Source organism: Diorhabda carinulata, chromosome 10, assembly GCF_026250575.1.
Source record: "Diorhabda carinulata isolate Delta chromosome 10, icDioCari1.1, whole genome shotgun sequence".
Classification (NCBI taxonomy): Eukaryota; Metazoa; Arthropoda; class Insecta; order Coleoptera; family Chrysomelidae; genus Diorhabda; species Diorhabda carinulata.
Genome location: NC_079469.1, coordinates 14471727 through 14497821, shown reverse-complemented (window position 1 = coordinate 14497821; position 26095 = coordinate 14471727). Strand labels below are relative to the sequence as shown.

The following is a 26095-nucleotide window of genomic DNA, read 5'->3' as shown; positions in this document are numbered from 1 at the left end:
CCTGTATATGTCTTATATTTAGATTCATTTTATGATGTGATTTTATTGGAGTATACAGGGTATTTAAAAATATATGTATATAGGGCGAATCGAAATTTTTATAAAAAATTTTGTTTTATTTTTGTTATTGTAAATTGCGTTCAAATTTTGGAAAATAATGGTTTAAGATTAACGAATGCTTCACAAAAATGATAATAATTGATATTTTTTTTAAAAAAACTAGAATATATTAAAAATATTTGAAATTATAATATTTTTCAATTTACCTCGTATATAAATACTAGAAAATAAGTAATTAGTAGTTGATTGATAGATATTGTGCGATATTCAAATCTATTATAACAGAAATCGTGAATTTGACATTTGTATACAGGGTGAGCCGAATGTTTTTATAATAATTTGGCTTTTTTTGTGAATTGCGTTAAAAATGCAGAATATTTTGGGAAATAACGGTTTAAGGTTAATGAATGCTTGGAAAAAATGATAAAATAATTGATATTTTTTGAAAAAAAAAATGAAATATATTGAGAAAAATTGAAAAAAAACTGAATTTTTAATTCACCTCGTATATAAATTCTAGGAAATGAATAATTAGTCGTTATTTAATATATATTGTTCGGTATTCAAATTTATTATAACAAAAATCATCGACGAATATTTGTATACAGGGTGAGCCGAATGTTTTTATAATAATTTGGCTTTATTCAATTTTTTTTGTGAATTGCGTTAAAACTGCAGAATATTTTGGGAAATAACGGTTTAAGGTTCATACATGCTTCAAAAAAATTGTAAAATAATTGATATTTTTCGAAAAAAAATGAAATATATCGAAAAAATTGAAAAAAAAAATTATTTTTTAATTCACCTCGTATATAAATTCTAGGAAATGAATAATTAGTCGTTATTTGATATATATTGTTCGGTATTCAAATTTATTATAACAAAAATCATCGACGAATATTTGTATACAGGGTGAGCCGAATGTTTTTAAAATAAAGTTTTAACAATATTTTGACTTTATTTCATTTTTATTGTTGAAATTTTGGAAAATTACAGTTTAAGGTTAACGAATGCTTCACAAAAATTATTTAATAATTGCAATTTTAGTGAAAAAAATATTAAAAAAATGCAAAAAAATATAAATTTACTTTTTTACTCACCCCGTGTACAGATGATTAAAAATTATTTTTCTTAGTATCAATTTTGAAATTACATTATATTCGTCAACTTATTTAATAAAAAAAATATTAAAAAATCCACTACTCACTTATATACAGGGGAGTTCAATTTTTATTTCGATATAAAAATGGTCATATATTTTTAAATACCCTATATAATTGAGCGTTATTGCATATTATACGATTATATAAGTTTATAAAGTAACCCGAATACTGAGAAATATACAGGGTGTCATATTTTACATAATTTCAGTGAAAATCGAGTCGTCGTTGTGGAATTGAAGAATCCACCCTGTATATATCGATTTCCTGGAAATAAATTGAAAAAAATTTATTTAAAAACCATTATAAACATACTTGAACTACTGATGTTACGAAAGTAACCGCCGTAGCCACTTGGATGGGCGTGTAACCCACACTAATCACAGTCACTGTATCATTATTTCCAGAAGCCGTAGTTTCCAAAAAAGATTGATCGGCATGCTCCAAAACCGCCTTACCCGTCATCAAACAGGCAATAGAAAACGTACCTGGAAAATTTAATCGAAAATATTTTCGAAAAACGGATTTTCGACAACAAAACTCTCACCCATAGAAGCGTGTTTCGACGTACCGAAAAAAAAATATACCAGAACGGGAAATATCGCCATGTATATACCTACCACCGGTGGTACGTTGCCCAAAAGGGCGTAAGCCATACCTAAAACGTATACAATAAACTTCGAAGTTGATTTCGTCATTTAATATTGTTTTTATCTCACCCTGTGGTATGTGCATGACGGCCACTGTGTATCCAGAAGCTAAATCGGCTAAAAAATCCTTTTTCCAATCATATTTCGGTAACCATTTCAACACAGGAATCGTTCTAGTAACAATTTTTCTAATAGAAACTTTCCCGGGGCATAATCTATGTATTACTAAAAAATTATTCATGATACACACTGTATATAAACACAAAATGTTACGAAAACTCTAAATTCAGCTTTCTATTCACTAAAAATCGTTAAAATATCAAAATTAGCTAGCAAAAAGTCCTTAAATCGATTTACGTGATTCAACTTTGTTATAACCCTCGTATAATAACAGGATTGTTATAAAATAACGATTTAGAGATACTCTAACTTATGTTTGAGTGTATTAGATCGCTATCATGAACAGATTACGTATTTAGTAACGTTTCGATCTCTGAAGATGATTATTTATTTACCGAAACGTTGTTGGAAAAAAAAATTATGAAACGTGAAAAAATATGAATGGAAAATGACTTATAGAAGGTACTTACGGTTTTTTTTGTCTTTTTCGTAACGAAAATTTTGTCTCAACTGGTTATGTTCATACAAGGGGCGTTCGATTTTTATTTTCGTCTGGTTTTCGTCGGCCATTTCGACGATATCGACCACTGGCTATGACAAAATGTCGATTCAACGGAACCCCACGTAAAATGACTGCGTAATTTGTCGAGATATTCGACGAATGTTTATTCAATATTAAATTTAATTTTTTAAGACAAGTTAATTGAGCTCTATTTGTAGAGTAAATTTTAATTGAGAAACTTACACATCACAAGTTTTTTCCCGTAATGAATAATTCTAAAAAACATGTAAACATAATGGAATATTTACTTTAATAATAAAGAAAAACCAGCGGCGTTTCGATTTATATCATTTAAAGGGTATTATAAATATTTAAAATAAGTTTTTCGCGTAAAAAAATGTAATCAACGTTTTTCTACAACTAAAATAATCGGTTGCCTGTAAATCACATGTTTTGGAGCAACCCTCGTATCAACGAGAAGATTTAAAACAGTTTTTTAACGTTTTATAAACGTAGACGTATTTTTGACCAACACTGTATAATATGAAGTAGTTATAAGTAATAATTAAACTGCCTCACACCAAAAATATCGATTTTTACACTTAGAATTTGTGGAATTATTAATAGGGTTCCAATAGGGAAGTAATGCCTCACACTGTATGTATATTAGACTTTTTTTTGATCGAATATTTTCGGAAAACTTCAATCTACAATAATTATTACCCAAAATGTTATAATTAGTAATAATTTTATCAATATTACTAAATTTGATGTTACTACGACATTTTGGAATAAAGACGCACCCTGTATGATTATAATCGATGTTTTCCAAATGATCCGATTTAAAAATAAACTTAATTTAGAATAAAAACACTCTGTGTAACGAAAAAAAATATGAGAACATTTGTAATTAAATTTGATGATTTTACACATATAGGGTGGGTCGAAATTGATTTTAAATTTCGTCGATTGCCAATGAGTTTAATAAAGAAAAAAAATTGATCGATACGTCACTGCCAGAGGTCATTCAACCGTGGAATTTGAATAAATGATTCGGAACGGTGAAATTAGTTATTTAAATTTTCAAAAAAAAACGAGTTCAAGGTCATTAACGTGATAAAAGAAAATATAACGAAAAACGCGTATGAAATATACTAGATTTCATTCACATTAATATATACAGGGTGTAGTTATAAAGTAGTTCGAAATATTTATATGGAAATATGTATTGGATATATTCTATAATTAATAATCACACTGTATATAAGATTTTTGAGGAATTTTTTAAAAGAAAATATAACAACTGAAACCGCTTGTGATAAATACTTGGTTTGATTCACATTAATATATATAGGGTGTAGTTATAAAGTAGTTCGAAATATTTATATGGAAATATGCATTGGAGTTATTCTATAATTAATAATCACACTGTATATAAGATTTTTGAGGAATTTTTTAAAAGAAAATATAACAACTGAAACCGCTTGTGATAAATACTTGGTTTGATTCACATTAATATATACAGGGTGTAGTTATAAAGTAGTCTGAAATATTTATATGGAAATATGTATTGGATATATTCTATAATTAATAATCACACTGTATATAATATTTTTGACGAATTTTTCAAAAGAAAATGTAACAACTGAAACCGCTTGTGACAAATACTTGGTTTGATTCACATTAATATATATAGGGTGTAGTTATAAAGTAGTTCGAAATATTTATATGGAAATATGCATTGGAGTTATTCTATAATTAATAATCACACTGTATATAAGATTTTTGAGGAATTTTTTAAAAGAAAATATAACAACTGAAACCGCTTGTGATAAATACTTGGTTTGATTCACATTAATATATACAGGGTGTAGTTATAAAGTAGTCTGAAATATTTATATGGAAATATGTATTGGATATATTCTATAATTAATAATCACACTGTATATAATATTTTTGACGAATTTTTCAAAAGAAAATGTAACAACTGAAACCGCTTGTGACAAATACTTGGTTTGATTCACATTAATATATATAGGGTGTAGTTATAAAGTAGTTCGAAATATTTATATGGAAATATGCATTGGAGTTATTCTATAATTAATAATCACACTGTATATAAGATTTTTGAGGAATTTTTTAAAAGAAAATATAACAACTGAAACCGCTTGTGATAAATACTTGGTTTGATTCACATTAATATATACAGGGTGTAGTTATAAAGTAGTCTGAAATATTTATATGGAAATATGTATTGGAGATATTCTATAATGAATAATCACACTGTATATAAGATTTTTTTCGAATTTTTTAAAAGAAAATATAACAACTGAAACCGCTTGTGACAAATACTTGGTTTGATTCACATTAATATATACAGGGTGTAGTTATAAAGTAGTTAGAAATATTTATATGGAAATATGCATTGGAGTTATTCTATAATGAAAAATCACACTGTATATAAGATTTTTGAGGAATTTTTCAAAAGAAAATATAACAACTGAAACCGCTTGTGACAAATACTTGGTTTGATTCACATTAATATATACAGGGTGTAGTTATAAAGTAGTCTGAAATATTTATATGGAAATATGTATTGGAGATATTCTATAATGAATAATCACACTGTATACAAGATTTTTGACAAATTTTTTAAAAGAAAATATAACAACTGAAACCGCTTGTGACAAATACTTGGTTTGATTCACATTAATATATACAGGGTGAAGTTATAAAGAAGCTTAGAATATTTATATCGAAATATGTATCAATTTCACACTGTATACAAAATTTTTAGAAAAGAAATTGTTAAACTTGCTCGTAAATTTTATGTTTTCACTATTAATAGTATGATAATTCATGTAGATTAGATAAAACGATATCATATTTACATTTAAATAACTTCAAACGTCATTGTTTTAATAAATTCAAAATATTTGTTGACATTATGGCTTAAAAATATTAATTTCTGTATGGAATAATCATTTTTCGTTACGTCAACACTATATACTGAAAATAAAATTATATTATAACGAAGTTAGGTACGTTATTCTTCTTTTTTTTATCAATGGGTCTCTACAGCTCCGAATTTGCTGTTTGTTCGCAATCCCGGCATTGAAATTATCATTTATCAAGAGCATAAATCAATTTCGAGTTTAGAAATATACAATGTGAGTCAAAAATATATCGAGTTTTATTATTTTTAATGTCATAAAATAATAAAAGCAAAAAACTGTGATTAAATTAACATCGTTCATCCCTCGTATATAGAAGATATAATGTTGTTTGGAATTCAATATGGATTTCCGTGAATTTATAGTGTGTTACAAATATTGTGAATCCCCCCGAGTATACAGGGTGCGTCGTTAATCAAAAATATATTTTTTCAAAATTTATGAAAACTTTTTCAATAGTACCCCGTATATTGAAAGTTTTTTGTTAAATTACAGTTAAAACCGTTAAAATCTCGTATTTTTCTTTGTATTATATGTGTATATTTTTCGTAAATCAGTTATACAGGGTGATATATTTATAGTTATTCAAAAATTTATTTTTGACCACCCTGTAGAAATTTACGTATTTTTGTAACTAATAATTATTAAAATCGGTTGAGAATATGAATAATTATGAAAATTACTGATAAAAACTTACTGCGACGTCGTATAATACAGGGTTAAAGTGTTTTTTCGAAATATTCACTTTACAAAAAATTTATCTATGCTGAAATGAAACGAAAATTTGTTGATTCACTTTTATGTTTACGTAGTTTCAGTATATTTACGTCAAATACGACTTATAAACAAACAGAAAATTAGTTCGTGAATATTTTGATAATGAAAAATATGATTGAAATAAAATAAATGCGTTTTTAATGTTTTTACTAATGATTTTACCAAAACAAACTTTAATTATATCATTCGACATGCTATCTTAGGATATCCAGGGCCAAACTGTAAAAATCCTCCAGTAAAACACGAAGTAATTAGAAAATAAAATATACTTTTGAACGACCCCCTGTAATCGATCAAAATATCAACTGCACCTTGTATAAATATACGAAAGTAGTAGTTTAATTTTTCTACGTGAGATTCCTTACGACGTTTCAGTAAACAAATGATATTTTTTTCCGAAAATTCAATAAAAATCGTAATATTCGAGTAACTTTATGAACACCCCTGTATAATAAAATAATTACGTCATGAATTTTTTATGAAAAATTTCCAAGTAAGAATCAATTTTATCGAGAAATATCCGAATATCTGTCAATTAATTGGTAAAATTCAATGTTTTTTCACTTACGGGGGCTATACGTGAAGTTTGAAAACAAATTGACTTACCTTGATGTTCAAGCGATTCCGGCGGCCATTTTATTCAAAATTCGTGGAAATAAAATGATAAATTACGTGGTAATGAAATTATTCTTTTTTCTTAATGAAAAAGCGTCATAAAAGTCGACTGGTATATGCCGAGTTTGCCGAAATCGAACGAAAGGTAAAGGTGAAAGGTTTTTGGAATGAAAATTTAAAAAAAGAAGAATATTCACTTTATTAACTACAATATATATTTTTTTAGAAATCAAATTTGCTCAATAACAAAATCAAGTCGAATCCGGAGGTTTATTGAAAATTTCGGTGTCATATTTTTGGCGAAGGCGCCAGAAACGAGCAGTTTTCGAAAATTTGGTTGAGACGCCTCTGATATGTTTGCCAAACGCGTTTTGTTTTTGAATTTGGTAAAGGCGCCTCGATTTTTTTGCCGAATGCGTTAGAAAGGAAACAAATAACAATAACGATCGCAAATTTGGACGAATTCACGCATTTCTTTAAAAATTTTGTGATTGCTCTTTCATATTTATGCCGAATGAGCGTATTTTCCAAAAAAACTGATGAACGTCCTTCCATTTTTTGCCGAATGCGCTAGAAACGAGATAAAAACGATCGCAAATTTGGACGAATTTACGCATTTCTTTAAAAATTTTGTGATTGCTCTTTTATATTAATGCCGAATGAGCGTATTTTCCAAAAAAAACTAATAAACGTCCTTATATTTTTTGCCGAATGCGCTAGAAACGAGATAAAAACGATCGCAAATTTGGACGAATTCACGCATTTCTTTAAAAATTTTGTGATTGCTCTTTCATATTTATGCCGAATGAGCGTATTTTCCAAAAAAACTGATGAACGTCCTTCCATTTTTTGCCGAATGCGCTAGAAACGAGATAAAAACGATCGCAAATTTGGACGAATTCACGCATTTCTTTAAAAATTTTGTGATTGCTCTTTCATATTTATGCCGAATGAGCGTATTTTCCAAAAAAACTGATGAACGTCCTTCCATTTTTTGCCGAATGCGCTAGAAACGAGATAAAAACGATCGCAAATTTGGACGAATTCACGCATTTCTTTAAAAATTTTGTGATTGCTCTTTCATATTTATGCCGAATGAGCGTATTTTCCAAAAAAACTGATGAACGTCCTTCCATTTTTTGCCGAATGCGCTAGAAACGAGATAAAAACGATCGCAAATTTGGACGAATTCACGCATTTCTTTAAAAATTTTGTGATTGCTCTTTTATATTAATGCCGAATGAGCGTATTTTCAAAAAAAAAACTAATAAACGTCCTTCCATTTTTTGCCGAATGCGCTAGAAACGAGATAAAAACGATCGCAAATTTGGACGAATTCACGCATTTCTTTAAAAATTTTGTGATTGCTCTTTCATATTTATGCCGAATGAGCGTATTTTCCAAAAAAACTGATGAACGTCCTTCCATTTTTTGCTGAATGCGCTAGAAACGAGATAAAAACGATCGCAAATTTGGACGAATTCACGCATTTCTTTAAAAATTTTGTGATTGCTCTTTTATATTAATGCCGAATGAGCGTATTTTCAAAAAAAAAACTAATAAACGTCCTTCCATTTTTTGCCGAATGCGCTAGAAACGAGATAAAAACGATCGCAAATTTGGACGAATTCACGCATTTCTTTAAAAATTTTGTGATTGCTCTTTCATATTTATGCCGAATGAGCGTATTTTCCAAAAAAACTGATGAATGTCCTTCCATTTTTTGCCGAATGCGCTAGAAACGAGATAAAAACGATCGCAAATTTGGACGAATTCACGCATATCTTTAAAAATTTTGTGATTGCTCTTCCATATTTATGCCGAATGAGCGTATTTTCCAAAAAAACTGATGAACGTCCTTCCATTTTTTGCCGAATGCGCTAGAAACGAGATAAAAACGATCGCAAATTTGGACGAATTAACGCATTTTTCATGAAAATTTGGCAAACACGCTTTGAAAACTTCGCCGAACGCGCGTGAAATCAAAAACAAAGTAAAAAATTCGACGTCAAATTAACCAAAAATTTACAGTCGAAATCCGGGAGGAACATATCCAAAAATAATTATCGAGCAAACACCATCCCGAAATATACAGGACGTTCCAAAAAAAATCCCTATAATTCAAACCGTTTCCGGCGATTTCCATGTCAATAATTGTAAACTGGTTGATTTACTAAAATACGACGTGGCGCTGTCCACGTGTTTGTTTGCGCGTTTTTTCAAACTTTTCGTGTACAATTTCAACACTCGACAATTGCAGGTCACCAACAGAGCCACCAAGAGCCCTTGGGTACCTTGCGACACGTGATAAGCCACCCGAAACGTTTCGGATTCGTCGAAAAACTTAGCGAAAGTCGATAAAATCATAACGACAGTTATAACAGTCGTTATCTGTAAAAAAAAACATCAATTAAATCGAAGTAGATACGGCCCTGTATAATATAGACATATATAAACTCGTCCATCCGAATAAGGACTCGACACAAAAGTGAAATCCTTTCGAGCTCCGAAGCCCCATCGAAATATTTAGAATAAAAAAAAAATATCGGAAACGGATATTAGAATATTCGGAACAGACGGTTTTCCATTCTTCTTCTTTTCATTTTATCCTTTTTCGATGATACTAGAAAGAAATATTAATACACTCACCTTTACGAAAAGGAGAATTTGAAGGGTTCTTTTATTATTCATTTTTTCTTTAGTTCTAATATCTGTCTGGAAACTGATGATGTATATCGACAGAAACGTCGATCGTATCAAATAGTTGAAGGTGATTATGATGATGACGAAACTGGGTGATATTAGACCGTAAATGAAAGCGTTGGTATCCAGAAACCTGTGAAAGGGAATGGAATTGTTTTTTTTTCGAGATATAGTCTGTTTTTTCATAAGTTATAGTATGATATTTGGAACACTGCACCTTAGTAGCTTTAGCTCCTGTACTATAGACGATATAACAACCGAAATACGTTTCCGGTTAACGAAAAAAACGCAATTTTTCATTGTTTTAGTTAAATTTCGAAATGCGTCACTTATAGTCTGTCCTTTAAGTCGTAAGACTAAATCCAAGTATAAAATACACATTAGTAGCTTTAGCTCCTCTACTATAGACGATATAACAACCGAAATACGTTTATGGTTAACGAAAAAAACGCAATTTTTCATTGTTTTAGTTAAATTTCGAAATGCGTCACTTATAGTCTGTCCTTTAAGTCGTAAGATTAAATCCGAGTATCAAATACACGTTAGTAGCTTTAGCTCCTCTACTATAGACGATATAACAACCGAAATACGTTTCCGGTTAACGAAAAAAACGCAATTTTTCATTGTTTTAGTTAAATTTCGAAATGCGTCACTTATAGTCTGTCCTTTAAGTCGTAAGACTAAATCCAAGTATAAAATACACATTAGTAGCTTTAGCTCCTCTACTATAGACGATATAACAACCGAAATACGTTTATGGTTAACGAAAAAAACGCAATTTTTCATTGTTTTAGTTAAATTTCGAAATGCGTCACTTATAGTCTGTCCTTTAAGTCGTAAGATTAAATCCGAGTATCAAATACACGTTAGTAGCTTTAGCTCCTCTACTATAGACGATATAACAACCGAAATACGTTTCCGGTTAACGAAAAAAACGCAATTTTTCATTGTTTTAGTTAAATTTCGAAATGCGTCACTTATAGTCTGTCCTTTAAGTCGTAAGACTGAATCCAAGTATCAAATACACGTTAGTAGCTTTAGCTCCTTTACTATAGACGATATAACAACCGAAATACGTTTTCGGTTAACGAAATAAACGCAATTTTTCATTGTTTTTGTTAATTTTCGAAATGCGTCACTTATAGTCTGTCCTTTAAGTCGTAAGATTAAATCCGAGTATCAAATACACGTTAGTAGCTTTAGCTCCTCTACTATAGATGATATAACAACCGAAATACGTTTCCGGTTAACAAAAAAAAACGCAATTTTTCATTGTTTTTGTTAATTTTCGAAATGCGTCACTTATAGTCTGTCCTTTAAGTCGTAAGACTGAATCCAAGTATCAAATACACGTTAGTAGCTTTAGCTCCTCTACTATAGACGATATAACAACCGAAATACGTTTCCGGTTAACGAAAAAAACGCAATTTTTCATTGTTTTTGTTAATTTTCGAAATGCGTCACTTATAGTCTGTCCTTTAAGTCGTAAGACTAAATCCAAGTATCAAATACACGTTAGTAGCTTTAGCTCCTCTACTATAGACGATATAACAACCGAAATACGTTTCCGGTTAACGAAAAAAACGCAATTTTTCATTGTTTTTGTTAATTTTCGAAATGCGTCACTTATAGTCTGTCCTTTAAGTCGTAAGACTAAATCCAAGTATCAAATACACGTTAGTAGCTTTAGCCCCTCTACTATAGACGATATAACAACCGAAATACGTTTCCGGTTGATGTAAATGATTTATCGTCATTAAAATAACGAAATTTATAACATTCAGCAGGATATTAACACAATTTCTTATTAATTTGGATCAAAATCAATCTTCTCCCAAAGCGCGTACAAGTTAACTCAATATCAAGTTTAAATCGTCCTCTAATTAGTTCATCAAGAGGAAATAATTTCGCTAATAGATTTCTAATTAGATCAAATTATGGAAAGGTCAATGTCAATTTTGAGACGCCATGTCGAAATGAAACTATGAAAACAACATTAGAAAAAATTTAAAGACAAATAACCGAGTGGTGTGTACTATAAATCAACTCTAAGTCACTTACCAGCAATTTTGTTTTTTTAGAGACATAGTATCCAATAATTTCCCCCCTTTTTCTTCATACTGAATCAAAACACTTACAAACAGAAGAAGTAGAGGTAGACCCCATCCGAATAAAGAGTATCTGGAATAAATAGGACTAAAGTCAACCATAAAAACATTTAAACTAGTCGAGAGGACATAGAATGAGTCATACGTTAGTTCCTGTACATTTTTTTCGAAAAAATTACGTCATTATATGCTATAAACTTTGTATAATCTGATGGGAACAATTCAAATGGAAACTTGTCCACTATTTTCACCCATATTCACGAAAAAAGGTAGCAAATTACGTCACTGTATAGTAAAAACAATGAAATTTGATCTTAAACTCTGTATAATCTGATGAGAACAATCTAAAACAAAACTTGTACGATTCCTGCTACGTCTACTGTATTATCCCGATCTTGTGGTCAGTGATTTTCGTTTATCGGTCAATATATAACCGAAAAATCATTAACGAACTCAAAAAAATGATATTTTCATCCATTTTCACAAAAAAAGGTAGCAAATTACGTCACTGCATAGTAAAAACAATGAAATTTGATCTTAAACTCTGTATAATCTGATGAGAACAATTTAAAACAAAACTTGTACGATTCCTGCTACGTCTACTGTATTATCCCGATCTTGCGCTCAGTGATTTTCGTTTATCGGTCAATATATAACCGAAAAATCATTAACGAACTCAAAAAAATGATATTTTCATCCATTTTCACAAAAAAAGGTAGCAAATTACGTCACTGCATAGTAAAAACAATGAAATTTGATCTTAAACTCTGTATAATCTGAAGAGAACAATTTAAAACAAAACTTGTACGATTCCTGCTACGTCTACTGTATTATCCCGATCTTGCGCTCAGTGATTTTCGTTTATCGGTCAATATATAACCGAAAAATCATTAACGAACTCAAAAAAATGATATTTTCATCCATTTTCACAAAAAAAGGTAGCAAATTACGTCACTGCATAGTAAAAACAATGAAATTTGATCTTAAACTCTGTATAATCTGATGAGAACAATTTAAAACAAAACTTGTACGATTCCTGCTACGTCTACTGTATTATCCCGATCTTGCACTCAGTGATTTTCGCTTATCAGTCAATATATAACCGAAAAATCATTAACGAACTCAAAAAAATGATATTTTCATCCATTTTCACAAAAAAAGGTAGCAAATTACGTCACTGCATAGTAAAAACAATGAAATTTGATCTTAAACTCTGTATAATCTGATGAGAACAATTTAAAACAAAACTTGTACGATTCCTGCTACGTCTACTGTATTATCCCGATCTTGCGCTCAGTGATTTTCGTTTATCGGTCAATATATAACCGAAAAATCATTAACGAACTCAAAAAAATGATATTTTCATCCATTTTCACAAAAAAAGGTAGCAAATTACGTCACTGCATAGTAAAAACAATGAAATTTGATCTTAAACTCTGTATAATCTGATGAGAACAATCTAAAACAAAACTTGTACGATTCCTGCTACATCTACTGTATTATCCCGATCTTGCGCTCAGTGATTTTGGATTATAGACAAAATGTTTACCTTATAAAATGTTTGGTTATGTCGTTATCCACCACCGGCGCTAGTTGTAGCCCGGTTCTGAATTGATTGTACATATTATGGGCCATCAACATCATCCAAAAGAAGATGCTCAGCCTGGCGTATTGCAAAGCAAACGCCAACGATATACACAACTCAGAATCCTATAAAAAAAAAATAAGAAAAAAATGCAACCACAAACGAAATAATTAACGATTTTGGTTTTATAATTAAGTCAAAGGAATTTTTCGATGTTACCTCGTATGTGGATGTTAAACGGAAAGTTTGAAAGTTTGTAGGTCAATTAAGTTGCAATAACATTCTATACAACGTATCTCGAGGCCCCTCAGAGAACGTAAATCAATAAAAGTCTTTGAACTTCTGTTTTCATTATTTCGGCGTTTATTTGTTCTCGATTTGAGCCTCTGAAGTCTCTTGAATATTACATTATCACGAATAGTTAATAAGCTTTAAGGTTGTGTGAAGTTCAATTTTATGATGTTGATAAACTTAATTTGCAAGTGACTTTACCTGTATAAGTAACTATGAACACGAATTTACCCAATTTAGTTTGAGATTCTGGCGAACGCGCCGAGTTTATACGAAAATTTAGCATTTTGGTGGATGCGCGTCGAGTTTTACGCAATTTTCTACACCTCTCAGTCGACAAAATTTAAAATTCTGTTGAGCTATACTCAGCCAAAATTTAAATTTCTACTGAACTATCTTCGTACATGTCAAAATATAAAATTCTGTTGAATTATCCTCGTAGACGCCAAAATTTAAAGAGGGTCGCAGTCATCAAAATTTGAAATCGTTTTGAACTATCCTCGTAGATGCCAAAATTTAAAATTAGGTTGAACTATACTCGTAGAAGCCAAAATTTAAATTTCTATTGAACTATCTTCTTAGCCGTCAAAATTTATTAAATTTTTGTTGAAATTGTTTTTAATTATCCTTGTAGACGCCAAAATATAAATTTGTGTTGAACTATCTTCGTAAAAGCCAAAATTTAACAAACCACGTAGTCACCAAAATTTAAAATTCTCTTGAGCTATTCTCGAAAACGCCAAAATTTAAAATTCGAGTGAGATATTCTCGGAAACGCCAAAATTCAAAATTTGGTTGAGCTATCCTCGTAGAAACCAAAATTTGATAAGACTCGCGTACGCCAAAATTCAAATTACTATTGAATTATCTTCGCGGTGGCCAAAATTTAAAATTTTGTTGAGTTATCCTCGTAGACGCCAAAATTTAGCGAAGCTCACAGTCATCAAAACTTGAAATTGTTTTGAACTATCCTCGTAGATGCCAAAATTTAAATTTCTATCGAACTATCTTCGTAATCGCCAAAATATCTTCGTAATCGCCAAAATTTAAAATTCTGTTGAATTATCTTCTTAGACGACAAAATTTATCGAAGCTCGGAGTCGCCAAAATTTGAAATTGGTTTGAATTATCCTCGTACACGCCAAAATATAAAATTATGTTGAACTATCTTCGTAAAATCCTAAATTTAACAAAAACACGTAGTCACCAAAATTTAATTTTCTCTTGAATTACTTTTGAAAAGGCCAAAATTTAAAATTTGGTTGAGCTATCCCCGAAGAAGCCAAAATTTAATAAAGCCCGCGGACGGCAAAATCAAAATTTCTATTGAATTATCTTCGTGCGGTCCAAAATTTAAATTTTGTCGAACTATTTTTGGAATCGCCAAAATTTAAAATTTTGTTTAGCTACTCTCGAAGATGCCAGAATATTGACAAGTCTCGCAGTCGCCAAAATTCAAAATTATGTTGAATGAATCTCATAAACGCCAAAATTTAAAATTCTGTTAACCATCTGCGTTTCCGCCAAAATTTAATATTCTGACCCCGCGCAAACGCCAAAATTTAAAATTCTGTTAACGGAACTCGTGATTGCCAAAATTTAAAATTACTCAAAATACTTAAATTTGAATTTACGATGGAAGGAGATCTAATAAACTAACTACGAAATTATATATCGAAAAAAAATTTTTCCAAATTTCATAGCCCGAATTTCTTTTTATTCATCTGCTCAATATAATATACAGAGTGAGCAATAATTAAAGAAAATGTCGATTTATTATATAATAATTTGTGATTTTAACGTTAAATATGTTAAAAGGGATGCTAGAAATTATTTTAGGGCGTATAATATAAGAAACAATCCCACCCTAAAGTCAACACAATATAATTAATGATAAACTCGTTAGAGGAAGTTGTATGTAGGACAAACAACATAAACATAATTGATTCATGATGCTTTCTGTTTATATCGTTTATATAAGCTCTAATAGATGTTTGAATGATGATGATATACGGGGGGATCTATTGTTATTATTCTCAGTGTTGTGTTGAAAATTGGTTGTGGAACTTCAAAAGACAGGTTGCGAAAAGAATTTGAGTGTGGAAAAGCGATTTTTGTCCAATTTGAATGAGGAAAAGTCATTTTTTGTCAAAATTTCCATCATTTAACCCTACTCGTAGCCAATTTATATTGAAAAGGGCGGTTTTGACAAAATTTTTATTGGAAAGGTGTTTTTCGTTCAATTTAAGCTCGGAAAATCCATTTTTTTTCCTAATTTTTCCTCACAAAATCAACTTTTCGCCGAATTAGAAGTAGGAAAAGCTGTTATTGTCATAATTTTCATTGGAAAAGTCATTTTTCGTCAAACTTGAATGCGCTGAAGAGATTTTTGTCCACAATTGAGCTCGGAAAAGTTGATTCGGACGAAATTTTCATAGAGAAATCCCAATTTTCTGTTAGTTAATCTAGTAAAATCTCTTTTTGTCCAAATTTTCATCATGAAAAAACATTTCTTGTTCATTTTAAGCTTGGAAAAGCAGCTTTTGTCCAAATTTAAGCACGGAAAATTCATTTTTGACCACATTTTCATTATATTCTCCAATGTTTGTTCAATTTAAGCTAGAAAAAGCTTTATTTGTCCAAATTTTCATCAGGAAATACATTTCCTGTCCAATTTGAGCTTGGAAAAGCAGTTTTTGACTAAATTTTCGTTGGAAATCCAATTTTTTTGCCCAATTCCAGCTAGGAAAAGATATTTTGTCACATTTTTCATTGGAAAAGCGATTTTTTTTCAAATTTAAGTTCGGAAAATCGATTTTCGACCACATTCTTATTAGAAAATTGAAAATTTAACCTAGAAAAAGAAGTTTTTTTTCCAAATTTCTGACAGGAAATACAATTCTTGTCCATTTTGAGCTTGGAAAAGCAGTTTATGTCCAATCTTTCATTAGAAAATCTGATTTCCAAGCGATATTAAAATTAAAATGTTGGAAAAGTCATTTTCGATATAGTTTTCATTGGAAAAATCATTTTTTGTCTAAATTAAATTTCATAAAACACTTTTAGATCCATTTAAATTCGAGATTAATCCAAAGTATGGAAAAGTCATTTGTACCAAATTTTTCATCAGAAAATCCAATTTTTTCCAAAATTAAGTTGAAGAAAACGAGTTTTCACAAAATTTTTCTCTGAAGTTCCAATTTTTTCTCGAAATTATGTTGAAGAAAACGATTTTTTACAAAATTTTTCTCTGAAAATCCATTTTTTTCTCAAAATTAAGTTGAAAAAAACAATTTTTCACAAAATTTTTTCTGAAAATCCAATTTTTTTCCAGAATTAAGTTGAAGAAAACGAATTTTCACAAAATTTTTCTCTGAAAATCCAATTTTTTTCCAAAATTAAATTGAAGAAAACGAGTTTTCACGAAATTTTTCTCTGAAAATCCAATTTTTTTCCAAAATTAAGTTGAAGAAAACGAGTTTTCACGAAATTTTTCTCTGAAAATCCAATTTTTTCTCAAAATTAAGTTGAAAAAAACAATTTTTCACAAAATTTTTTCTGAAAATCCAATTTTTTTCCAGAATTAAGTTGAAGAAAACGAATTTTCACAAAATTTTTCTCTGAAAATCCAATTTTTTTCCAAAATTAAGTTGAAGAAAACGAGTTTTCACGAAATTTTTTTCTGAAAATCCAATTTTTTTCCAAAATTAAGTTGAAGAAAACGAGTTTTCACGAAATTTTTTTCTGAAAATCCAATTTTTTTCCAAAATTAAGTTGAAGAAAACGAATTTTCACAAAATTTTTCTCTGAAAATCCAATTTTTTTCCAAAATTAAGTTGAAGAAAACGAGTTTTTACAAAATTTTTTGCTGAAAATCCAATTTTTTTCCAAAATTAAGTTGAAGAAAACGAGTTTTCACGAAATTTTTTCTGAAAATCCAATTTTTTTCCAAAATTAAGTTGAAGAAAACGAGTTTTCACAAAGGTTTTCTCTGAAAATCCAATTTTTTCTCAAAATTAAGTTGAAAAAAACTATTTTTCACAAAATTTTTCTCGAAAAATCCAATTTTTCGTCAAACAAATAGAAATCGAAAAAAATGCGACATTATATATTATAAACACCCTGTATAAATGAATTACACCCTCAAAACCGTCGAAAAAGTTGAAAAAAAAACATTAAAAATTAAAATTCTAAATTGTTCTATAAAATTAACTGGACCGTAGACATTGAAGTCTTTGAATAAACAATTTTCATGAGAAATTTAAGGAAATTGCGTTTATATTTCGGTTAGAGGGATGCGATTTATCGCTATATGTGCACAATACGAATGCATCCACCCCGTGAAATCGATATAATACAATGGGAATTATATCAGACACGCTTTCATACTTGTATCTATGACGAATGGATTTCCAAATGAAAATACCACAATCCAAACGTGAATTCCAAATAATTCATTTTTTGTTTTTTATCACTCTCGATGTATGTGAGGTGAATCGAATGAGATTTTCGTTCAATTAGAACGTGGTAAAGTAATTTTTGTATAAATTGAATTTGGAAAATCTATACTTTTATTATGAAAATCATTTTTTTGTTTTGGAAAATTGAGTTTTTCATCAAATTTGAATGATGAACTGATTTATGTGTGTGATTTTAGATTAGAAAAGTTTTTCGACAATAATATCAAAATAAAATTAATTTTTGCTCAATTTAATTTAGGAAAATTAGTTTTTTGACGAAATTTTATTCATAAAAATCATTTTTCGTCCGTTTTAACTTCCTTAAAATCATTTTTTGGCAAAATTTTAATGAGAAATTGTACTTTACTCTATTTACTCCTATAAAAGCAAATTTTTAGCAAAAATTTTAAGATAAAATTAATTTTTGCTCAATTTAATTTTGGAAAATTAGTTTTTTGACGAAATTTTATTCATAAAAATCATTTTTCGTCCGTTTTAACTTCCTTAAAATCATTTTTTGGCAAAATTTTAATGAGAAATTGTACTTTACTCTATTTACTCCTATAAAAGCAAATTTTTAGCAAAAATTTTAAGATAAAATTAATTTTTGCTCAATTTAATTTTGGAAAATTAGTTTTTTGACGAAATTTTATTCATAAAAATCATTTTTCGTCCGTTTTAACTTCCTTAAAATCATTTTTTGGCAAAATTTTAATGAGAAATTGTACTTTACTCTATTTACTCCTATAAAAGCAAATTTTTAGCAAAAATTTTAAGATAAAATTAATTTTTGCTCAATTTAATTTTGGAAAATTAGTTTTTTGGCGAAATTTTATTCATAAAAATCATTTTTCGTCCGTTTTAACTTCCTTAAAATCATTTTTTGGCAAAATTTTAATGAGAAATTGTACTTTACTCCATTTACACCTATAAAAGCAAATTTTTGGCAAAAATTTTAAGATAAAATTAATTTCTGCTCAATTTAATTTTGGAAAATTAGCTTTTTGACGAAATTTTATTCATAAAAATCATTTTTCGTCCGTTTTAACTTCATAAAAATCATTTTTTTGGCAAAATTTTAATGAGAAATGATACTTTACTCTATTTACTCCTATAAAAGCAAATTTTTGGCAAAAATTTTAAGATAAAATTAATTTTTGCTCAATTTAATTTTGGAAAATTAGTTTTTTGACGAAATTTTATTCATAAAAATCATTTTTCGTCCGTTTTAACTTCCTTAAAATCATTTTTTGGCAAAATTTTAATGAGAAATGATACTTTACTCTATTTACTCCTATAAAAGCAAATTTTTAGCAAAAATTTTAAGATAAAATTAATTTTTGCTCAATTTAATTTTGGAAAATTAGTTTTTTGGCGAAATTTTATTCATAAAAATCATTTTTCGTCCGTTTTAACTTCCTTAAAATCATTTTTTGGCAAAATTTTAATGAGAAATTGTACTTTACTCTATTTACTCCTATAAAAGCAAATTTTTAGCAAAAATTTTAAGATAAAATTAATTTTTGCTCAATTTAATTTTGGAAAATTAGTTTTTTGGCGAAATTTTATTCATAAAAATCATTTTTCGTCCGTTTTAACTTCATAAAAATCATTTTTTTGGCAAAATTTTAATGAGAAATGATACTTTACTCTATTTACTCCTATAAAAGCAAATTTTTGGCAAAAATTTTAAGATAAAATTAATTTTTGCTCAATTTAATTTTGGAAAATTAGTTTTTTGACGAAATTTTATTCATAAAAATCATTTTTCGTCCGTTTTAACTTCCTTAAAATCATTTTTTGGCAAAATTTTAATGAGAAATTGTACTTTACTCTATTTACTCCTATAAAAGCAAATTTTTGGCAAAAATTTTAAGATAAAATTAATTTTTGCTCAATTTAATTTTGGAAAATTAGTTTTTTGACGAAATTTTATTCATAAAAATCATTTTTCGTCCGTTTTAACTTCCTTAAAATCATTTTTTGGCAAAATTTTAATGAGAAATGATACTTTACTCTATTTACTCCTATAAAAGCAAATTTTTAGCAAAAATTTTAAGATAAAATTAATTTTTGCTCAATTTAATTTTGGAAAATTAGTTTTTTGACGAAATTTTATTCATAAAAATCATTTTTCGTCCGTTTTAACTTCCTTAAAATCATTTTTTGGCAAAATTTTAATGAGAAATTGTACTTTACTCTATTTACTCCTATAAAAGCAAATTTTTAGCAAAAATTTTAAGATAAAATTAATTTTTGCTCAATTTAATTTTGGAAAATTAGTTTTTTGGCGAAATTTTATTCATAAAAATCATTTTTCGTCCGTTTTAACTTCCTTAAAATCATTTTTTGGCAAAATTTTAATGAGAAATTGTACTTTACTCCATTTACACCTATAAAAGCAAATTTTTGGCAAAAATTTTAAGATAAAATTAATTTCTGCTCAATTTAATTTTGGAAAATTAGCTTTTTGACGAAATTTTATTCATAAAAATCATTTTTCGTCCGTTTTAACTTCATAAAAATCATTTTTTTGGCAAAATTTTAATGAGAAATGATACTTTACTCTATTTACTCCTATAAAAGCAAATTTTTGGCAAAAATTTTAAGATAAAATTAATTTTTGCTCAATTTAATTTTGGAAAATTAGTTTTTTGACGAAATTTTATTCATAAAAATCATTTTTCGTCCGTTTTAACTTCCTTAAAATCATTTTTTGGCAAAATTTTAATGAGAAATTGTACTTTACTCTATTTACTCCTATAAAAGCAAATTTTTGGCAAAAATTTTAAGATAAAATTAATTTTTGCTCAATTTAATTTTGGAAAATTAGTTTTTTGACGAAATTTTATTCATAAAAATCATTTTTCGTCCGTTTTAACTTCCTTAAAATCATTTTTTGGCAAAATTTTAATGAGAAATGATACTTTACTCTATTTACTCCTATAAAAGCAAATTTTTAGCAAAAATTTTAAGATAAAATTAATTTTTGCTCAATTTAATTTTGGAAAATTAGTTTTTTGACGAAATTTTATTCATAAAAATCATTTTTCGTCCGTTTTAACTTCCTTAAAATCATTTTTTGGCAAAATTTTAATGAGAAATTGTACTTTACTCTATTTACTCCTATAAAAGCAAATTTTTAGCAAAAATTTTAAGATAAAATTAATTTTTGCTCAATTTAATTTTGGAAAATTAGTTTTTTGGCGAAATTTTATTCATAAAAATCATTTTTCGTCCGTTTTAACTTCCTTAAAATCATTTTTTGGCAAAATTTTAATGAGAAATTGTACTTTACTCCATTTACACCTATAAAAGCAAATTTTTGGCAAAAATTTTAAGATAAAATTAATTTCTGCTCAATTTAATTTTGGAAAATTAGCTTTTTGACGAAATTTTATTCATAAAAATCATTTTTCGTCCGTTTTAACTTCATAAAAATCATTTTTTTGGCAAAATTTTAATGAGAAATGATACTTTACTCTATTTACTCCTATAAAAGCAAATTTTTGGCAAAAATTTTAAGATAAAATTAATTTTTGCTCAATTTAATTTTGGAAAATTAGTTTTTTGACGAAATTTTATTCATAAAAATCATTTTTCGTCCGTTTTAACTTCCTTAAAATCATTTTTTGGCAAAATTTTAATGAGAAATTGTACTTTACTCTATTTACTCCTATAAAAGCAAATTTTTGGCAAAAATTTTAAGATAAAATTAATTTTTGCTCAATTTAATTTTGGAAAATTAGTTTTTTGACGAAATTTTATTCATAAAAATCATTTTTCGTCCGTTTTAACTTCCTTAAAATCATTTTTTGGCAAAATTTTAATGAGAAATGATACTTTACTCTATTTACTCCTATAAAAGCAAATTTTTAGCAAAAATTTTAAGATAAAATTAATTTTTGCTCAATTTAATTTTGGAAAATTAGTTTTTTGACGAAATTTTATTCATAAAAATCATTTTTCGTCCGTTTTAACTTCCTTAAAATCATTTTTTGGCAAAATTTTAATGAGAAATTGTACTTTACTCTATTTACTCCTATAAAAGCAAATTTTTAGCAAAAATTTTAAGATAAAATTAATTTTTGCTCAATTTAATTTTGGAAAATTAGTTTTTTGGCGAAATTTTATTCATAAAAATCATTTTTCGTCCGTTTTAACTTCCTTAAAATCATTTTTTGGCAAAATTTTAATGAGAAATTGTACTTTACTCCATTTACACCTATAAAAGCAAATTTTTGGCAAAAATTTTAAGATAAAATTAATTTCTGCTCAATTTAATTTTGGAAAATTAGCTTTTTGACGAAATTTTATTCATAAAAATCATTTTTCGTCCGTTTTAACTTCATAAAAATCATTTTTTTGGCAAAATTTTAATGAGAAATGATACTTTACTCTATTTACTCCTATAAAAGCAAATTTTTGGCAAAAATTTTAAGATAAAATTAATTTTTGCTCAATTTAATTTTGGAAAATTAGTTTATTGACGAAATTTTATTCATAAAAATCATTTGTCGTCTGTTTTAACTTCATAAAAATCATTTTCTAGCAAAATTTTAATGAGAAATTGTACTTTACTCCATTTACTCCTATAAAAGCAAATTTTTGGCAAAAATTTTAAGATAAAATTAATTTTTTCTCAATTTAATTTAGGAAAATTAGTTTATTGACGAAATTTTATTCATAAAAATCATTTTTCGTCCGTTTTAACTTCATAAAAATCATTTTTTTGGCAAAATTTTAATGAGAAATGATACTTTACTCCATTTACTCCTATAAAAGCAAATTTTTGGCAAAAATTTTAAGATAAAATTAATTTTGGAAAATTAGTTTTTTGACGAAATTTTATTCATAAAAATCATTTTTCGTCCGTTTTAACTTCCTTAAAATCATTTTCTGGCAAAATTTTAATGAGAAATGATACTTTACTCCATTTACTCCTATAAAAGCAAATTTTTGGCAAAAATTTTAAGATAAAATTAATTTTTGCTCAATTTAATTTTGGAAAATTAGTTTTTTGACGAAATTTTATTCATAAAAATCATTTTTCGTCCGTTTTAACTTCATAAAAATCATTTTTTTGGCAAAATTTTAATGAGAAATGATACTTTACTCTATTTACTCCTATAAAAGCAAATTTTTGGCAAAAATTTTAAGATAAAATTAATTTTTGCTCAATTTAATTTAGGAAAATTAGTTTTTTGACGAAATTTTATTCATAAAAATCATTTTTCGTCCGTTTTAACTTCATAAAAATCATTTTTTTGGCAAAATTTTAATGAGAAATGATACTTTACTCTATTTACTCCTATAAAAGCAAATTTTTGGCAAAAATTTTAAGATAAAATTAATTTTTGCTCAATTTAATTTAGGAAAATTAGTTTTTTGACGAAATTTTATTCATAAAAATCATTTTTCGTCCGTTTTAACTTCATAAAAATCATTTTTTTGGCAAAATTTTAATGAGAAATGATACTTTACTCTATTTACTCCTATAAAAGCAAATTTTTGGCAAAAATTTTAAGATAAAATTAATTTTTGCTCAATTTAATTTAGGAAAATTAGTTTTTTGACGAAATTTTATTCATAAAAATCATTTTTCTTCCGTTTTAACTTCATAAAAATCATTTTTTTGGCAAAATTTTAATGAGAAATGGTACTTTACTCCATTTACCACTATAAAAGCAAATTTTTGACAAAAGTTTCAATATAAAATCAATTTTTGCTCAATTTAGATCTGAAAAATTAGTTTTTTGACGAAATTTCATTCATAAAAATCATTTTCGTCAATTTTCGTGGCATAAATTATAATAGAATTAATTTTTTGCAATTTGTTGACAAAATTTTATTATAAAATTTATTTTTGCCCAATTCAACTAGATAAAAGCAATTTTTAACAAAATTTCAATTACAACATTAATTTGTTGCCTAATATAAATTTGGAATATCAATTTTATTACAAAAGTTTATTAAAAAAATCATTTTTGTCCTATATAACTCTATAAAAGCATTTTTCGGCACAGTTTTATACATAAAATTCATTTTTTGTCCATTTAATCTTTTCGACAAAACCAACGTTTTGACAAAATTATAATGTTGACAAAATTTTAGTGACAAAACTTGTAAAACCGATTTTTTGACAAAATTTCATTATGAAATTAATTTTTTGCCAAATACAAATTTGGAAAACTAAATTTTTGTCTAAATAAAATATGAAAAAGCATTACGATCATACTGAAAGCACAACATTTCCTAGAATCCATTTTTTCCAACAAATAAGCGAAAAACAACAAAAAAAAATTAAATTCCGATACTTACCGACACCCCCCCTACGCCGACAACGTACAACAATTGCGTCATGAAAAGGGCCGCCAGGAGATTCATCAGAGTCGTTCCAGAAAGATTACGTAAATCAGAAAATAAACTGCAACAATCAAACAATTTTTTTCTTCAAAATACATGAAATTTAGTCCAGTACTTAAACAATTTTCACTTTTAAATCATGCATTTACGAATATTTTCGAAAAAATTCAAAAAAAAACGAGTAGAATACAACATTTATAATTAATAAGCTTTTTCAAGTGTCTGAGGATGATAATTTGGTACCGAAACGCGCATCGAACGATTTAATAGTATTTCTATGAATATAATCGACTAATCTAAAATCAACGAACGGAATTATCATAAAAATATGGTCGGAAACGGAAAGGACGTGACGAGATTCGATAATGACTTTTTGTCATCTTGAAACAGAAACCGTTCTAACGACCTACTTTTTCCTGACCTATTTACAATGAAATTGACACATTGACACCCCATTAGGTTCCACGAACCTTCTTATGGATGTATTCGATTGAGTTTGAGCCGAAAAGGGAATGACTACTATTCCGCTGCCGTGAATATAACCAATTTTACTATGCACGTCTTATTTTGTCGGTTTTTTGTCAAATTTGAATTTGTGAAAGTCAGTTTGAGTCCGAAAGGATTTTTCCAATTCATTTTTTGACCAAATTTAATCGGAAAAACCATATTATGTCCAACTTAATACTGGGACAGCCGTTTTGGCCAATTGAAAGTTTGGAAAATACATTTTCTACGTAATTTTCATTAGAAAAGCGAATTTTCTAGGTAATTTTCATTAGAAAAGCGAATTTTCTACGTAATTTTCATTAGAAAATAGAATTTTCTACGTAATTTTCATTAGAAAAGCCATTTTTTAGCGAATTTTCTACGTAATTTTCATTAGAAAAGAGAATTTTCGACGTAATTTCCATTGGAAAAGCCATTTTCTAGCGAATTTTCTACGTAATTTTCATTAGAAAAGAGAATTTTCTACGTAATTTTCATTAGAAAAGAGAATTTTCGACGTAATTTTCATTGGAAAAGCCATTTTCTAGCGAATTTTCTACGTAATTTTCATTAGAAAAGCCATTTTTTAGCGAATTTTCTACGTAATTTTCATTAGAAAAGAGAATTTTCGACGTAATTTCCATTGGAAAAGCCATTTTCTAGCGAATTTTCTACGTAATTTTCATTAGAAAAGAGAATTTTCGACGTAATTTTCATTGGAAAAGCCATTTTCTAGCGAATTTTCTACGTAATTTTCATTAGAAAAGAGAATTTTCGACGTAATTTTCATTGGAAAAGAGAATTTTCTACGTAATTTTCATTAGAAAAGCCATTTTCAACGTAATTTTCATTGGGAAAACCATTTTCTACGTAATTTTCATTGGAAAAGTCATTGTCTACGTAATTTTCATTGGAAAAGCAAATTTTCGACGTAATTTTCATTGGAAAAGCCATTTTCAACGTAATTTTCATTGGGAAAGCCATTTTCCACGTAATTTTCATTGGGAAAGTCATTGTCTACGTAATTTTCATTGGAAAAGCGAATTTTCGACGTAATTTTCATTGGAAAAGCCATTTTCTACGTAATTTTCATTGGAAAAGTCATTGTCTACGTAATTTTCATTGGAAAAGCGAATTTTCGACGTAATTTTCATTGGAAAAGCCATTTTCTAGCGAATTTTCTACGTAATTTTCATTAGAAAAGCCATTTTTTAGCGAATTTTCTACGTAATTTTCATTAGAAAAGAGAATTTTCGAC

General features: G+C 27.6%; 1 protein-coding gene across 3 annotated transcripts in view; it reads right to left on the bottom strand.

The window, feature by feature from the left end:
• Positions 1-26095, bottom strand: part of LOC130898689 (sulfate transporter-like) — a 55098-nt gene that overhangs the window by 5419 nt on the left and 23584 nt on the right. For all 3 annotated transcript variants that reach the window (XM_057808153.1, XM_057808152.1, XM_057808151.1), the window contains exons 3-10: positions 24307-24412; positions 13199-13359; positions 11603-11722; positions 9488-9674; positions 2461-2581; positions 1940-2095; positions 1768-1878; positions 1536-1708 (exon numbers count right to left, since the gene is read on the bottom strand). In XM_057808153.1, the coding sequence (XP_057664136.1) occupies positions 1536-1708; positions 1768-1878; positions 1940-2095; positions 2461-2581; positions 9488-9674; positions 11603-11722; positions 13199-13359; positions 24307-24412 (1135 nt within the window). The remainder of the gene's footprint in view (positions 1-1535; positions 1709-1767; positions 1879-1939; positions 2096-2460; positions 2582-9487; positions 9675-11602; positions 11723-13198; positions 13360-24306; positions 24413-26095) is intronic.